Here is a 17,263-nt window from a genome sequence, read left to right as displayed (position 1 = left end):
GACCTTAGGCTGAATGCCAGTGCCCAGATTCCCCCTTTGAATATATCCCTGGCTTCAGATGGAGGCTGAAATCCCAGAGCCCTCGAGATAGAGGGGGAGAAGGAAAAATCAGAATATGTTTCCATCTATCAAAGGAAACTGAAGATAACTGTGCAACCCTTCTAAGGCTGAAGGCTCATCCAGTGCTGAAGGTGAACCCTGGTGTGCATCTACCAGCCATGCCAGCTGGAATGGACTGTCCTTCCAGGGCTGGGAGAGCAGCACTGATGGGCTGGGCTGGGACTCAGCACCACCACTCAGCACTCACTGCATGAGCCCCCTCATTGCTCTGCACGAGAATAAAACTGCCAGTGGCCCTGGGAAGGGTTTGGCCACCACTTTGCCATCTTCATGATGATGCATCCTGGCTGCTGTGCCCACCCTACTGCCCACCCCCATCCCAGCCCTGCAGGCTGCCAGGGGAGCACTGCCCGGTCCCCCGTCCCTCCAGCCCTTCCTCGCCTCTATTTGGATAACTTTTTCACCCGTTTTATTTATGAGGGCTCCCCTCCTTCTGCCAACACTCTGAGTTTCCTCTCGTTCTGCTCTGGGAGGCCCATCTCGCTTTGTTACGCTTTTTATTTCTCTCCCCCTCGCACGGCCCCAGGCTCGCAGGCAGCGGCCGGAGCCTTTGTTCAGCCCCGGGAGCAGATGGGAGAGCGGCCGCGGGTGGGATGGGCAGCGATTCCTCCCCGTCCACCCAACGGCACCCGGCTCTGCCTGCACTTGCCCAAGCTCAGCATGTGGCTCATGAGCTCACTGACTCTCAGACTTAAAAATTAGGAGAAAACCAGGATTAAAAAAAATAAAAATTAAAAAAAAAAAATTCAGGAGGAAATTAATATCAGAAATGTTTGCTTGCCTGTGTTTTAGGTCCCCGATGTTCCAGGGCTGGCAAGAGGCTGCTCCCATTAGAGCCAGATGCAAGTGGGCAGAGTAACTTCATATTAAGTGATTAAGGGGCTTGTCCAGCTCCTTGCATTGCTTCTGTCAGGCAAAGCTGGCTGCTCGCTACAGAAATGAGGCTGGCTTTGCACCCTGGGGCAAAGCTGGACACAGGCACCCTGGATGCGGGGGCAGCCAGATCCAGTCATCCTGCACTACCATGTCTCCCAGGCTGATGGGAACAGCCCTTGAGCCTCCCCTTCTCTTGCAAAGGAGGCTCAAGTCAGTCCCAGCAAGCTGGGTGGGCCAGGAGCCATCTCCCACCAGCAGCAGGGGCTTCAGCACGGAGGATGCTCAGTACTCACTGCTCCTGGGCCAGCCCTCGCTCCAGGATCTGACACTCAGCACATCTCAGAGGCATCAAGCCCTTGTTCCACCTGTTCACAAGCATCCTGCATTACATGGCTCCTTGCATGTTGTCCAAGAAGCACCATCTGGACACAAAGCCACGACCTGCACTGAACAGACCAAAAACTGGGCATTTTTCTGAGTCCAGCTTTGTGTCAGGCCCAGTCCCACTTCTGTATCCTGCAGCTCAGAGGCCGGGGTGAACGGAGGTCCTCCAGGGCCCTGGCTCCTGTGGGCCTGGGATGCACAAATGAGCAACCTGATAAAAACAGGCTAAAACTCAGCATTTCGTAACTGCTTGACCACAGCTGCCTGGTCCAGCCCAGTACAGTGACACCACTACAGACCCTGTGCAGTTCCTACATGTTTCTATTGCCACAGGCCATGGATCCACCAAAATGCTGATGAGCCCATGGCTCACCATGGGGAGATGTGATCTGAAATAAAGTGATCTGCAGAGTACTGAAGTGTTGGGGACTGGGGCCAGGATGCACAGGGCAGCGTGGATGCCACCACAGGGGTGGGTTAGGTCTGGAGGTGGCACCCACAGGAGGCTGCAGGTCTGGAGCAAGAGAAACCACCACCCAAAGCGAGGCCATGAGCAAAGTGTGAGGAGGTGGCCTGGGAGTCCCACAAGCCCTCCTGGCACCTGGCTGGAAGGTGGGCTGGGGGGGCTGCACATGTTCGTAAAGGAAAAGAGAAGCAGGACATGAAAAATAGAGGAAAGGCAAGGTACTATGATGGAGAGCCATTGAGAGTGATGGAGAGCCATGAGGATCTGATGGAGAGCCACAGGAAGTGATGGAGAGCCATGGAGAGTGATGGAGAGCCTCATAACTGTGACACCTCAACTGCTGTGGCCTCACTCCACACCCTGGCCACGTCCAGGGAACTGGTGTTCCCAGATCACATGGGACCAAACCAGCCCCAGCCCTTTGCTGTGCAGCAGCACAGGCACAGTTGACCTGTCCTGAGGATAACAGCGAGCTGATGTCAGCCCGGGCAGGGGCACCTGTGCCCTGGTGCCCATGTGCATTTGTTGGCAGTTGGCACCCGACACAGCCAAGGAGCAAAGTGGTGCGGGGCTGCTCCGGGATGGTGCCTGCTGAGCCATGCAGGGAGCACAGGCACAGGCCTAGAGAGCATTCCCTGTGGCCAGGAGCCTGGGCAGCAGCGTGCCACCTGATGCTCTGCACCACAGAGGCTGGAGGCTGCTGTTCATCCAGGTGCTGCACTCCCTGCTGGGAAACCTGCCCAGCTGTAACGACGGCTCAGCCCCGGCCCTCGGCAGAGCTCAGCACTGGCTGTGCCCGCTGTGCCCGCTCACACAGCCCGGCTGTGCCACGGGCCGCCCGCAGCCCGAGCACCAGGGCTGGCTGCATGTCCTGAGGCAGCACATCACCTCCTCTAAGCTGCTGCCACTTGTGCTGCCAACCCTCCAGCAGCCCCTCTGCCGGCTTGGGCACGTGCCTTCTTCTTCGGGCCAAGTAGAGCGGGAGAGAGAGAAATCGCGTATACAGATGTATTCACATCGCATAAAAAATCAATCAGAACCCTTTTCCTGCCTCCATCTCCAGCCTTTGCAGGCGCCTGAGCCGGTGGGGGCCAGGCAGCGTGGCGGGGCTGGGACGTGGGGCTGGGGGCTGCTGCCCGCTGGCAGCCCCGGTCCCCGCGAGCGACGCCGGGACGGCAGCGCGGGCGATGGGAACGCCGTACTCACCATATGGAGCCTCCATCTTAGCGCTTAGCTGGGTGCTTACATTGACCATGTCTCGCCGGCTACTGCTATGGGGACTTGGGGTGGAAAAACCAGAGGAAGTAGAGGAACAAAAAAAGAAATCTAAATAAATAAATAAAAATGTCTCTCACTAAGGAACTGGGTGAAGGCAGGAGGGAGCAGCGGAGAGGCAGGGCGAGGAAACCTGCCTCTCCTGTTATCTTATTGATTCGCTTAATCAGGGCTAATGTGGGTGGAGATGTTAAATAGTAACCAAGCTCTTATGGAAACCAATCTGCAAGGTGCCGTTGCTGTAGCTATAGTAACTGCTGCCAAGCTAGAAACTCAAACATGGCTTTTACTGGACTCTTTTGGGGCTCCCGTTTGCAGACAGTGTCAAGGCCAGGGCAGTGGCTGGGCTGGGGTTCACCCCTGGTCACGGAGATGGAGCGTCTGGATCCAACTCTGCAGCGCCCCAGGCCCTGCCGAGTTCTGTGCCATCACCCACCCACGGTGGGAAAACCATGTCTGAGCCCACCTGCGGCAAAGGGCAAACATGGCACGGGGGGCCAGGGGCTGTGGGGCAAGTGTGGGGGCTGGCAGGGGCAGAGTGGAGCCTGGCTGAGGCACAAGGGGCAAAATGCCCCGGCCATGAATTGGGACTTGTCTGCCTGGTGCTGAACTAGGGGGGTTGTTTGGGGATGGGGAGCTGCAGGGATGCTGTGGTGGGATGCAGGGTGGTACCCTGAGTGCTGGGCCAGGCACAGGGAGTTTGCAGCTCCTCCGTCTCCCTCTGCTCCCCAAACTGGAGGGACTCTCAGGGTGCCCCAGCCACTCACAGACATCTGTGCTCCCTTTGGGACCGCAGCACCCCAGACCTCATGGTGGCAGATGTGTGAGTGGGGTCCCCAAACTCCCCGTGGGGCTGTGGCAGCCCCTGTGCCACCGGTGGCTCCGTGACAGGAGCAGTCCAGGCTCCTGGGGGCTGCCCTGAGGCAAGCAGGGCCACATACAAGAAGGGTTGCTGAGAGGACACCAAATATATGGAGAATTCAGAGCTGGAGCAGAAAAAGTGATTGTCCAGCAGTGCAGAGCCTTCCACATCCCCTGCACATCTCAGGACAGGGCCAGGCTGAAGGAGGTACAAAGGGATCCCCGTCAATCCCAGGACCCCCCAGCACCTCAACTACTGAAATCCTGCAGCCCTGAGGGGACAAACTTAGGACATCTGCTCCTCTGGATGGAAAAGCAAATCCCAAGGGAGCGTGCAGTGGGAAGAGTGCTGCCAGGATGCGGAGGGCTGTGCATCCTGGAATACACAGCTGGATGCTCAGATCCAAGGTCTGGAAATCTGGGGGCCTCTGAGTTTTCTGACTGCTGAGAGGTTCCAGAGAGGGAGGGAATGTGGATAATGGGGTGAGGTAGGGCAGCAGGATCACATGGGATGGCCTGGGTGGGACAGGGAGTTCGTGGCCCTTCAGCATCACCATCACCTGGTGTCCCAGCAGTGCTGGCTTCTCCCACACGATGGAGCAAAGCACCCAGGCATCTCCTGTGCCCAGAGCCCGTGGCCCCACCCAAGGCTTCTGCACCACTTTGCAGTTTACCCCCCAAACCAGAGCAAAGACACTGGCTTGGTGTAACCCCGAGGCTCTGCCTGTGAGTGAGGGAGGACTGACACGAGCATGGGGGTCTCCAGGCTGCTTTATTGGGGGCTCAGAGCTGGGTCCCCATGGCTGGAAGGGCTGCTGTGGAGCAGGGGCACGCTCGGGGTTCCCCACTTCTCCAGCTGCTCACCATGAGGGAACATCTTGGTATTTGCTTACACCAGACTCTGCCTTAGCACCGAGGGGGGCAGTGGGGAAAGCCCCCCAAGTCTGCAGAGCAGGGACCACACCAGCCAGCCCCACTCCCTCCATGCACCCCCAAACCTTCCCTATTTCAGAAAATAGGAACCTGAACTGTCCCTAGTTCCCTCAAAGTGGGAAGCAGCCAGGTGACGTGAGCACTGCTGGAGAGGTGGGTTAGAAAAGCAGTTTCCTATGTGGCACTGGGGATGAAGCAGGTTGGACAGCCGGGCTGCTGGGGGTCAGTGTTATAAATAATTCTGGTTGACCCCATTCCCGGGGTTCCTCCTGGGGCTGCAGCCCTAGAACCAGCTGACTTGGTTGGATTTGACTCCGGAGAAGCACATGTTGTTGGAGCAGCCCCGGCCGTAGGTGGGGGGGCAGGCTGAGCACGGCCGCCCCACCTTGTACGGTGCTTCTCCCAGCCAGTTGCCCCTAAAAAGAGAGGAGGGCATCACCTCTGAGCACCAGCACCTCGCCTTGCCACCGGCGAGAGGAGGGAGGATGGCAGGGGGAGGGGGGTTCCCTCCAGGCACTTACTTGATGGCGTAGTTGCAGACGAGGAGGATGGCGTGACGCCACGTGCTGCCCCACACCTGCACGTTGGCACAGGTGCCCAGGGCACAGCCCAGGCGGCTGGAGGTTGCCCACACCATCTGTTCCAGGACAGAGAACAGGCACTGTAAGTGTCCATCCACCCAGGCATCCCGCAGACCATCACCTCGAGACCCCAGAACAGGGCTCTGTCCCACCAGGGCATCACAGCCCACCTGCCTGAGTCTCCTTGGCTGGGTGCTGTCCCATCACGGGCAGTGCTTTGTCACCAGAGGGTGACTTTTTGCTCTCCCTCTCCTGCCTGCAGCCTGCACTGCCCTGCAAGGGGCTGCCTTGCCAAGCTCACAGGAGTGAGCAGCAGCGTCTGGGTCACTTCTCCAATTTACCCAAATTAGCTCCCAGACCTCACCCTGAATCATGGCCAGCAGCTTACCCTGCACACAGGGAGGTCGAGCAGAGACAGAAGCTCCTCCTAAAGCCTCCCCAGGCTGACTTTCTTCCTTAAAAAGTGTATATTGCCCTTTTGCAACTCCGAGAATCCCTGAGCACCCCCATAGAGGAGCCACAGGGGGATGCACGTGCTCAGGTAAAGGCTGGAGCTGTGCAGAGGAGGTAGTCAGGGTTTGGTTCAGCTTTGCTACTGGGCACAGGAGCAGGAGAGTTTTTCACCTTGTGCTGGCCAGGCTGTTGGGGGATGTGCCAGGGGATGAAGGGGCTGCATTCCCGGGGAGGTGAACACAGCTGGGTGCTGTAATTGTGCTCCATCACAGAGGAGAGGGTTCACACTTGGCAAAAGTACAAAGGGGCTTTTTTCTCCTCTTCACTCACCACCTTCGAGTTGCCAGTGGTGTAGTAAGGGAAAAAAGGCCAAAGCAGGGAAAAAAAAGCCTTAAAAAAAGTAATGGAAACCTCCTTGTCAACAGGCCAGAAGGTCCCAGCTGCTCTTCAGTGGGTTGTGAGCCCCTGGGACCTCCCTGCAACGGCCTGAATCCTGCAAGGCTCCAGGACAGGAAGGCATTGCCACCGGCAGACACGCTGCCAGGATCTGAAGCTGGCAGCTGCCAGGATTTGATCCTGGATCCCAGCTGCTGCTGGGAGAGGGGCTGTGAGCTGCACGGGGCCCCCCTCTGGGGTCCCGGGGGCTGTGGGGGCTGCAGGGCTCACCTGCGTGTAGTGGCTGCAGACGGAGCCGCTGCACTTGCTGGGGCAGCGGGGGCTGCACTCGCGGGGGTGGGGGAAGGAGTAGTGCTGCTGCTCCTGGTGCCAGGATTTCACCATGTCCGTGACCGAGCGGTACCTGTGAAAGGCGCTCCACGTGAGCTGGACCTCCCCCACACCAGAGGCCGTGGGTGAAGGAGAGGAAGGGAAGGCTCCACACTGAGGAGAGAGAAACAGTTGGGAGCCAGGGCCTATCAGGACCAAGCATTCCTGGGGGAGAAGGGGGCAATGACAGCCTTGTGCCAAGCCCGCTTGTGCCCAAGGCCAGAAGACCTGGACCTTCATGGAGACACCTGAGCTCTCAGCCATGTGGTGGAGATTTAGGACCCACATCTCCCTGGTCCCTGTGCCTGGCAGAGACAGGAGTAATGCCCCACTTCTCAAATGAAGAGGGCACCTCTGCTTTCCTATATTTACCCTTCTGCAAGAGCTGGACCCTTCTCCACCCCAGAGGGACTTGGTGTGCCTCTCAGCTGCATCCCAGTCCTGTGCAAGCCCAGCTCAGAGCCTCTCTGCTTCTTGACCACAGGGCTGCTGCTACTCCTCCTCTGCTGTGGGGTCTGGGGGGTTCCCAGGAGCTCACTCTGCCCCCAGGGCACTCACCTGCCCGACTGGATGGAGAGGTTCTGCCCCACATATTTCATCAGCTCAGGGGGCCCGTGGTCCCACAGGCAACGTGCAGCCCACGCCTCTGCTGCCCTGGCCAGCCGCTCATCCCACACCTGGCCAGGGGAAAGGAAAAGGGCAGCCAGGAATCTTGGCTTCCCAGAGGAGGGAAGAGGAGAAACCTGCTCCATTGTGCTCAGGGGGCTTTCTGAGCACCCATGAGTGTCCAAAAAATATGACATGTGCATCCAGGCTGGGAAGTGCCCAGGGGAAGCACAGCAGCGTGTCCGGTGATGGACCTCCCCGCTGCCACCACGGCTCCTGGGCACTGCCCACTGCCCAGGCAGAGCAGGGATGCCCTGAAGCAATGCAAGCCCTGTGTGAGTGATTCCCTGCAGGAATGGGCTCCTCAGGAAGGTGGAGCTGCACCCAGGGGTGAAACCCTGCAGTCCTCACAGCTGTCCCCAGCCCTCAGTGCAGCCCTGGCCACAGACTGACCGGTGAGCACAGCTGCTTCCTTCATGCATTATTTAAAGCTTCCTCACCCATCCTGGACTGCTTTGGGGAGATGCCTCTGTGAGTTATTTTGGAAGGCAGGAATTGAGGCCAAGCAAGAAGCAGCACAGGATGCTCCTGGGCATGTCTGACCTGGTACCCATCAAGCCAGGCTGCTGCATGCTTCTCCCAAACCAGCATCCAGGGACCACCCAGGGGCTCCATTGGAGCTCCAGTCCCTTCCCTGGGAGCAGAGCTGCACATGACACCTCCTGCCTCGACAGTCCCACCCTGTGCAGGCTGGAAATCCCTCCTCTTGGTGGCTCCCCATTTCTCCTCCCTTGAGGGCTGGGTTAGGAGCTTCAACCAGGGTGGAGACAACTTGGGAAAAGCTCTGCTCAGGGTGACCCTTGTCTGGAGGGGCCTGACCCTGTGAGGGTGCCCAGGCCCTCTCTGACCCACTGCTGCACTTTCTTCTCCCAGGGGTTGGCATCACTGGGCACACTCCCAAAGGACCCTGGAGCTTGGAATGTGGTCATCCCTCCCAGCTGCAGTTAGGGGAGAGGCTCCCACCTGGTCTTTGGGTTGGACCCTGAGCTTCTCATGCTTGTAGCCGCCTCCCTTCCTCTAGTGCTACCTCTGCAGCTCAGCTGGAGGGATCCTGCCATCCCACAGCCAGCAAGCTCCCAGGTGTCCCAGACACAGGACCACAGGTCCTAAATCTACCCTCATGTGGAAGCATCTCCCTCTGGAGCTCCACTCCTCCTGCACAGAGGCTGGATGTGTCTGCCCTGCCCTGGGGACATGAAACATCCTCCGGGACAGGTGTTCAGCATCCCGACATCCCCATGGGGTGGATGCTCCATCCCTACTAATTTGGGCTCCCAAAAGCGAGCCCCTCGACCCCACCACAGCCTTGGACCCCAAACTGCCCATCTGGAGCCTGACTCACCATGAACTCCATGTTGGCAGCAGGGGGGGACACTTGAGCCCGCACTTGGTTGTGGTAATCCAAAATCACGCTCATGTCGTGGGGAGAGAGGTATCGCTTCCGACGGCTCCGGGGGACCCCCGCGCCCCACAGCAGCCCCGCGGCCGTGCCCCCGGGCGGGGACAGCAGCTCGGTGGCATTGGGCAGCAGGAAGGAGCTGGAGAGCTGTGTCACCCAGCAGCCCAGGGCGCTGAGGTACAGGTGCCAGTGCAGCACAGCCATGCCAGCCCGCCCGCTGGGACCCGTCAGCACCTTTCTGCTCCCGCCCGGAGTTGAGCAAGGACAAGGGGGATCGCCGGTCCCTGCTGCAGGCGGGTGGATCTAGGAGAGAAAACAACACAGGCACCGCTCAGGATTGCAAGCCCCACTTCCCAAAATAAGACGGAAATTAATTTTCTTTTCTTTTTTTTTTTTTTTTGGACTTTTCAAAATAAATGTTTTAAATTAATCTCTTTAATAACCTTATTTATCACAGCAGTTTCCCCGTGACTGTCAGGGATATATCTGGGGGATTGGTTTTCTTGTTGTTTCTTTAAAAAAAAAAAAAAAGTAAAATCAGTAAAAAATCTCCCCCATTTTTTCACTTATGGCACGTACCTGCGGGGCAGGGGCTAATTAGGAGCATGCTGAGAGATTCGCTGCAGCCGCCTGCCCTGTAACTTCCCAAGAATTTGGTGTGTTGAATAAATCCCCGGCACAAACAGAAATCTCACACAGATAAAGAAACGCACGGCAAGATTTAAAACCGTCGTCGAGAAATCCTAACGACTCTTTTATCTCAGGAAAAGAAAAATAACCACGGCAAAAGCAGAAAAATTAGGAAAAAAGAGAAAAAAAAAAAGGGAAGGAAAACGCTGGAATATGCCCTCATCCGTCAGCCGATGCACCTCCGAGCATCCCTGCCAGCCTTTCCCGGAGCAGCGGGGAGGACGTTCCCCCGACTACGTACCGTGAGGACTGAGCCAGGAGCAGCGGAGCGCTGGGATTGACCCGCACGAACAACCTGCCGGGGCAGATGCGGGAGGTTCGGCTCAGCCCCGGCGGGCAGCCCGCTGCGGCCGCTGACGCACAGCCTGCATCTTAACTCTTCCCCCGGGGAATGTCCTGAAGTTTGGAAGGAGCCGTGCCAGGAGATTTATAGGCTGGTGGATGGCTCGGCGCACACGGAGCCCCGCACGGGGCCGGGGGGAGCGGGCAGAGCCCGGCCCGCCGCTCCAGCGGGCACGGGGGGCTGCTCCTCGCTCTTGGCTGGGGTTTTGTTCAATGCACTTATAAGGGAGAGATTTCCAGGGTCATGTCTGCCCTGTTCATCCCCCCAGGCTGGGGTCTTGCTGGCAGCCGTGGGTAGGGAAGCGGGTCCAGGCCGGCGAGGGATGCGGGCGGGGTTTTGCCCCGGCAGGGCAGCGGCGGGGCTGGCACTCGCCGGGAGCCCCGGGGTCACCCCGTTTTGGTGCGGGCTGAGCAGATGGCAGAGATGTCTCTTTCTGGGGACAGCTGGGAGGGGACCTGGTGACTAGGTGTGTCCCTGGGCCAGCAGCTTTCTCTGTTAGAGATGAAGCCACTTGCTGGCTTGGGAGCTGCCACCTGCTTGTTCCCCAAGGACTAGGGCATGTTATAGCCCACGGGGGCTCTGCCCATGGCCCCACCACTGACCTGGGCTGGCAGTGCCCAGTCAGGGGCATCTCAGGGGAAAAGAGCCTCAGTGGGCTGTGCTCCCTGCACTGTGTCCAGGTGTCTGTCCGCAGGTAGGGGGGGACAGCAGCCTGAAAGCCATGGACTATCCTCCGGCATCAAGTGTGTTTCCCTACAACATCCCACACAGTCACAATGCCAGGGGCCAACTGAGTTATTGCAGGTCACAAAGATGCCTGTTTGGCTGCAGGGGCTGCTTGCAATGCCCATCACATCTTCCTCCCGGTGTGCTCAGAGCCAGCGCGGGCGGCCACGTGGGAGCTGCAGCAGGGCTTGCTGCCATCATCCCCCTGGGCCACAGTGCCTCAGGTCAGCAAGGTGCTCACCCTGCACTTCACTAGGCCTGGTTTCACCAGGGCACAGGCCAGTTTAGAGCCAGGATTTGGCTCTTCAGTTGAATGAGGAGGAGCACCAAGGCTGAAGTCCCTCTCCTGAGCTGGTGGGAGGCATGGAGAGGGAAGCATGGAGATGAGACCAGAGCATGCCCAGAGAAAAGCTGGTGCTCAAGCAGAGTAACAAGGAGGGTGACACCGCTGGGACAGTGCAGGGAGGAGAAAGTCCCACAGCAGCAGCCCATCACTGCTTGTCATCCTCACAGGTTTGACTGGGACAAGAATTGAGGATCCCAGACACACAACTCCTGCCTATGCAGTGACTGACAGCCCATCCCAGAGTCCATCCAGCTGCACCCAGCCACCCCAGAGACCTGCTGTGCAACAGAAGCTGATTAGGAGGTCAGGGAGGAGCAGATCTGATATGGAGTGGGAATAACCCCCAGGTGCTGAGCTGATGTGCTGTATCAATACAGCCTCACCCTGCTGGGAGCCTCTGCTGAAAGAGCCCCCTCTGTATATTTTTCCTGGCATCCTCTCTCACATAAAGCAACTCAAGATGCTGCAGGCCCTGGGGCCCACAATGAGACATGTGCTGGGGGGATATTTCCATCCACTCCCCACCCAGCTGGTGGGATGATAGTTGTGCCAGCAAGGAGACAAAGCCCAGCTGAGGCATCTCTGGCCCCACTACAGCACTGCAGGAGGGGATCCCTCAGCACAGAGAGCAGCAGCACCCCGTGACCCAGCTGGGCTGGACACGCTGTGGAGGGCTGTGCTGTGCTGTGGATGCTGGCACTGGGCATGTCAGGGTGTCAAGGTGGCTCTCAGAGCCCTCTGACTATCCAGGCTGCCTGTTATAGAGGTCTAATCAGCTCAGCTTCACCTTCCAGCACCAGGCCACCCCAAAGGACCAGACACCTCTGCAGGTGCTGGGCAGAGTGCCATCTCCAGTTTGCCAGTCCTGCTGACACCCCTATTTCACATTCCTGAATGCAGACAGGAGTGCCAGCTCCAGGGGCCAGGACAGCCCTTCGTGCTGCACAGGGTGGCACACACTGAGGCTGCCTCCCTCTGCTCAACCCCAGCTATCAAATCTCTCATTAGTGAGGCTGGTAAAGGCAGTTTCATTCCCAGCAGATTAAAAAGGCAGATGGGGACATGCAGCAGTGAATGTCTTAACTGGGCAGACTGGGAGGTGCAGCTGCCACCAAGTGCATGCCAAGGTGGGGAGGGCACTAGGGCTGTGTTGTGGAGGGGGTGGTTTTTTGGTGATTTATTATTTCACAAAAGACAGAGCCCTGAGCAGCAAATGCTCATCCAGCCCCGGGAACTGCAAAGCTTTTCATCTGGGATTTTTTTTGGAGTTTTCTGTGTCCCTGGAGCTCGGGGAGAGAGAACCCACTGCAGGTCCCAGTGCCACGCAGCAGCCGAGCCTCTGTGCAGGGGCAAGGCGAGGGTTTTGTCTTGGGTGCAGATTGAAAGCACTGCTTAATCAGCACTCTGTGAGACAATCCAAATTCCAGGAACTGGAAGGGGTTTGTGTCCCTGCCAGGCGTAATATCCTGCAGCCCAGACTGGCCCAGCTGCCAAAGCACACGGTATCTACAGCGAGGACCTTGCTGGGAGCCAAGAAGCACAGGCATTCAGCTGGATACAGCAGCAGCACCGGCAAATTCCCGTTTTAATGAGCACTGGAAGGGGGGAACAAAAGAGATAAATCACTGGGTTCAAGCACTCTCCTGGCAGAGACGCCCACCGATGCTTTTATGACCAACAGACACAGCAGCTCGCTCCAGAATAAGCCATAATGGGACTGGAAGGATTTCTCTGTCATGTTTGTTTCTCCCATCTGTTGGCTTTGGGCATCCCCCATCATGGTGACATGAGCCCACACAGGACTGAGCAGGGCTTTGACTTTTGCTGAGAGTCAGAATCTTCTCTGGTCTCTGAGCATCCTGATGCCTGGAGGAGGTTGACGTGGATTTCCATAGCAGGGAATTTTTACTTTTCTCTTTACTTGAGGTAAAGTAAAACAAAACCAAAATTCTGTCTGAACAAAACTTTTCTCAGGCAATGCACAAACTCTGTTGCTGCAGTAAAATATTTCCCTCCTATGAACAGACGGAAAGGCTCATTTTCCATTTTCAGTAAAAGCTGTTAATTCCCCCCAATCCCACCTCAAAACACCACCAAGAGCTCCAGCTACCCTGGTGCCCATCCTGGTAGGGAAGGAGAGTGAGGCTTTTGATGGATTTTTGCATTTCTGGAGCACTGTAGAAGTCTAACACATCCAGAGCTTGATTTCTCCTAATGTATCATGAAAGGAGATCTTCCTTCTGACTTAAAGGTCATAAAATTTGATCTTTGTATCTTCTGATGTGAGAAAACCCAGGCTGAGCTCCTGTACATTAATTTGGGATCTCCTGGGAATGAAACACATTGTTGAGCTGTAACACAAGTGAGATCAGTCCTGAAGTCTGAGGAGTTCAGAGTCATCCTTCTTGCTAATTAGGACCAGATCCTTGTAAATGCTGAATGCCTTTGTGGAACCAAGATGAACCTTGAGGAAGAGGTACTGGAAAAGTCCAATCTCACACTGAAGACGTGACCATCAACAGGGACAGGCAGTTGGGTTCTCCTGGAGCCTTTCATATAATGCCCAGCACCTGGCTCTGCTTCAGAGGTGATGTCCTCTCATAACCCACTCGTTCTGCTTGTGTATTTGCTAGGACATGAGAAAAACTAAAAATAGAGGTGGAAAAAAACCCTTTCCCATTTTATATATAGCCATGCTGTGGGGGGCCAGCAGTCGAGAGCGTGGGCAGGATCCTGCACATGTGGGTGTGACCACCCAGGCTGGCTCAGCAGGGCAGCACAGAGCAGCCCTGCCCTCAGCCTGGCTACTGACCCCTCTCCAAAGGCCACCTGGGCACTGGCCCAGCCCTGAGAGCTGTGATTTGCTTCTTTTGCTGGCCAGGTCCTGACAGGAGCCTGATTCTTGAAGCCTTTAGTACCAGCAGCAACCCCAGCTGAAAACACTAGAAGAGTAATGCTTTAGTGTCATGAAGTAAAGAACACTAGTTTTGGGGTGTTAACTGAGGTGTCCATCAAGATTAATTTGATCCCACATGAACTCCTGGGTCAATAGCTGGGTGTCAGCCCCTCACCACTCCCCTCATTTCCCGTGGCACTGTCGGAGCTGTGATTCCCACCATCGGCCAGACACTGCCTGTGAGGGAGCTCTGAAGGCCACTGGCTCCAGCCAGCACCAAGATATAATTGGAGCCTTTGAAAGGTGAGAAATTTTTCCGCTGGCTCTAGAAATAAATGTCTCTGAAGTCAAGTGCTGTGGACGGTAGTTTCTCGCAAAGGTATTTTTTACGGTAACTGGGCTAAGTTTAGAAATTCACTTAAATAACATGGAAGCTCCTCTCAGCACAATTTGGAAGATAGATAGTTTGCTGTTTGCTAACAAATTGGTGCTTGGCCCAGCACTTTGGATGTGTGATGGTCTCGCTGCTCTCCACCAGGGTGAGAAGAATGTCACAGCTCGGTGGGAAGAGGGACCCATCGCACCACAAGTCAGCTGAAACTGAGATGGACCCAAACCTCGGAGCTGAACATCAGCTGTGACCTCCTCACCAGCCACATGCAGGCTGGTACCAGGACTCACTGCTCCACCACAGTGCTGTGCCCATCACCCCATCCCCACTGCAGACCCACAGCCTGCCCATTCAGGTGCAGCCCACATCCAGCTGTGCCTGCACCCATGGACACAAACAGCAGCCCTGGAAACATGGTGCTGGAGGGGGTTTACTGTGCTTGCTGCCTGCTCCCCAGGCTCAGTGGTGGGAAACCCATCAGTCCCACCCAGAGGTTCTGGTTGGAGCTCCTCATCCCACTGGTCTGCACAAAAGGGCACCATCTGCTGTGAGATCATTTCTTCCCTCATCATTGGGCACAGTAGGGGCTACCTGTCGAGTGGTTGGGAATGCTGTGGCTCCAGCAAAGGGCTGGATCAGCTGCTGGATGGGGGCTAGTGGATCACAGCCCCGAAAGCCCAGACCCAGCAAAGTGAAGTCAGGACACCCTGGCAGCCTCACCGTGTAATTTGCTTGCTTGGCCGGGGGTGTGCCAAGCTTGACTGCAGCCCCTGTGTATTCACTCCATCTGTGTTAGCCTGACCTTGCCCATGGCCCAGGAGCAATGGGGAGGGAACAGCAGCAGAGCTGGGCAGACTCAAGTGCCAGGAGCTCACATCCCACAGGCACCCGGCCCTGTGGTGGCCGAGGAGGACCAGGGCTGATAAGGTTCCTGCTGCCTCATCCTCCCTGCTGCTGCTCATGACATTGAGCTGTCCTGCGTGGCACAATCCAGCCTTCATCTTGCCAGCCGATGTGCTGGTGCCAGCCCCCGCAGAGGCACCTGGCAGGACGGCGGAGGTGCTCGGTGAAGGAAAGGACAGAGCCCATCTGCCCCGCGGCCGGCATCTCGGACAGCAAACACTGAGCTCACCGAGACAGCTGTTGCCTTTGGCACGGCCCTCGCCCCGCTCCGCTTCCCCGGCCGCGGAGCGCGGTGTCACCGCGGCGTCCCGTCTGCTGCCCGAGTGCTGCTGTTCATCCCGTCTGCTGCCCGAGTGCTGCTGTTCATCCCGTCTGCTGCCCGAGTGCTGCTGTTCATCCCGTCTGCTGCCCGAGTGCTGCTGCGGAGCTGAGCCTGCCGGGGCTCTGTGCCCGGGTCGAGCCCCTGTGCCCGGCTTTCCCTGCCCTGAAATCAGGGGAAGTGAGAGCCATGCGGGAGCACCGTGCCCCAAGCATTGGAATGGGGGCACATGTCCCTCAAAGACACCCTCAAGGGCTGTGCATGTTCCCAGCTGGACCCCGTTACAGCCCCTGCACTTTCTTTTGTGTTTTCAGCATCCAGCTGCAGGTTCCTGGCTGAGAGAAAGGGAGGGTGGCATTGCCCCAGGGCCCATGTCCAAGCAGGAAGGGTTCTGGGTCAGGTTTGGGCAGGGGGTGAGGAATGAGCCGAGGCTCATCCTTCTCATCTGGTGCTCAGCTGTTGCTACTTTTCCCCTTCCTTTTTCTTATTTAAGCTGCATTTTCATGCTGTGCTGATAAGCAGGGGGAAGCCTGGGAGCGCTGGTGGGTGTTTTGGAGTCTGGGGCTGGCTGATGGGTGTCCACATTTCCCCCTCCACTGGCTGCTGCAGTACAGACATGACACATGGAGTGGTCCAGCAAAGCCCTGTTTCCAAAACCAACACCTCAAACCCCTGTAAGTGGGTTGGGGGGATGTCAGAAACTAGAATTTGATGAATTCATGGAATAGATGACTCACAGTGTTCACCATTAAACCTAAACAGCAGGAGGGAGATCCAGTGTGCTCTGGGGCTCTGTGAACAGCTGATGCCCATCTGGAGTAACTGGGATGAGTGAAGTGGTTATAAAGTTATAAAGCTACAGCAGCAGCACTGGGAGCAGGACTGGTCTTCTCCCTGGACAAGAAAAAGACCTTCCTCCAGTGGTGGAAAGGATGAGGTGTCTCCAGGAGTTCATGGACCGTGCTAAGGGGAAAACCTCCAGGTCTCCTGGCCTCAGTGTGCTGTGTCTGCCCACCTCCCGAAGTGGTTCAGTAAATCAACAAGGCTCCCCTCTGTGCCTGCTGAAACCCCTCCAGCTGTCTCACACAGATGACCGTTGAGGTGATGAGGAGGGTTAATTGACCCTGACAAATATTTACCTGTTTCTCTGGGTTTACAGAAACCTCACTCCAGCCCCAGCTTTGAAGTGGAGTTCAAAGCCCCAGCAGCTCTGACGTCTTGGGAGGAGCGAGCTCTGTCCAGCGTGCAAAACTCTGCTCTGCAAGGAGGGGAACTGCATCCCCCATCCTCCTCCTTGGGCACCTGGTGCAGTGCTGGTATTTTCCATCATCTCACAGGGTCCTGCTCATCTTCCCTCACCCTGGTAAGAGCTGCTTTGCCAATTGTTTGGGGCCTATGTTAAATAATCAGCCCAAAGAAAGGTCTTCTTCCAGCAAAGAAGCAGAGTATGCTTCTCCTGTATTTTTTTTCCCTAACCTCTGAATGATGTCAACAGAGATTGGGCTGAGTTGCACATCTGTGGTGGGGTCATATTTTTAAAAAATAGCTTGTTTGAACTGTGCAAATAAACACTTGTGAAAAGAATCCTGTTTCTTTACGTGAAGTTGGTAAATGCTCTGATTTAGTTAAAGCACTAGGACTTGGCTTTCATTTTATTTTTCACCAGATTTAAAGCTTGAGGAGTAAAAAAAAATGTTGTGTATTCTCAGAACAGATGGAGTCTAAGCAGCAGGAGCACAACCTTCATCACCTACCTCCTCCTCCTCCTCAGGCTGTTGGTGCCAGGGGGTGGTCTCTGTGCACTGCTGACCACCTTCATACCTTCCTTGCACTTGGTAAGATGTATTTTGGGAGATGCTCAGACTGGGAT

At 56.5% G+C, this 17,263-nt stretch overlaps 2 protein-coding genes across 2 annotated transcripts in view; both read right to left on the bottom strand.

The window, feature by feature from the left end:
• Nucleotides 1-3,228, bottom strand: part of HNF4A (hepatocyte nuclear factor 4 alpha) — a 34,350-nt gene extending 31,122 nt beyond the window's left edge. Inside the window, exon 1 of the mRNA XM_027745895.2 lies at nt 3,053-3,228. Within this exon, the coding sequence (XP_027601696.1) occupies nt 3,053-3,101 (49 nt within the window). The 5' untranslated portion in view covers nt 3,102-3,228. The remainder of the gene's footprint in view (nt 1-3,052) is intronic.
• Nucleotides 3,229-5,198: 1,970 nt separating this feature from the next.
• Nucleotides 5,199-8,983, bottom strand: R3HDML (R3H domain containing like). Its single transcript, XM_027745911.1, has 5 exons — nt 8,723-8,983; nt 7,273-7,391; nt 6,616-6,748; nt 5,437-5,552; nt 5,199-5,331 (listed from the first exon to the last, which is right to left on the bottom strand). The coding sequence occupies exons 1-5, from the start codon at nt 8,981-8,983 to the stop codon at nt 5,199-5,201; spliced, it is 762 nt and encodes a 253-aa protein (XP_027601712.1).
• Between the last annotated feature and the right edge of the window lie 8,280 nt (nt 8,984-17,263).

The sequence above is a fragment of the Pipra filicauda genome, unplaced genomic scaffold (genome assembly GCF_003945595.2).
Source record: "Pipra filicauda isolate LSUMZ 115617 unplaced genomic scaffold, ASM394559v2 scaffold299_size895176_pilon, whole genome shotgun sequence".
Lineage (NCBI taxonomy): Eukaryota > Metazoa > Chordata > Aves > Passeriformes > Pipridae > Pipra > Pipra filicauda.
This window is presented reverse-complemented; position numbering and strand designations above follow the sequence as displayed.

Bases quoted from the DNA above. Each gene is read 5' to 3' on its own strand.
- R3HDML (XM_027745911.1), bottom strand. From the start codon at position 8,983: ATGGCTGTGCTGCACTGGCACCTGTACCTCAGCGCCCTGGGCTGCTGG. The intron at 6,749-7,272 runs GTGAGTGCCCTG...CGCCTTTCACAG, and splicing joins CTCTCCATCCAGTCGGGCAG to GTACCGCTCGGTCACGGACA. The intron at 5,553-6,615 runs GTGAGCCCTGCA...GTCCTGGAACAG, and splicing joins TCTGCAGCCACTACACGCAG to ATGGTGTGGGCAACCTCCAG.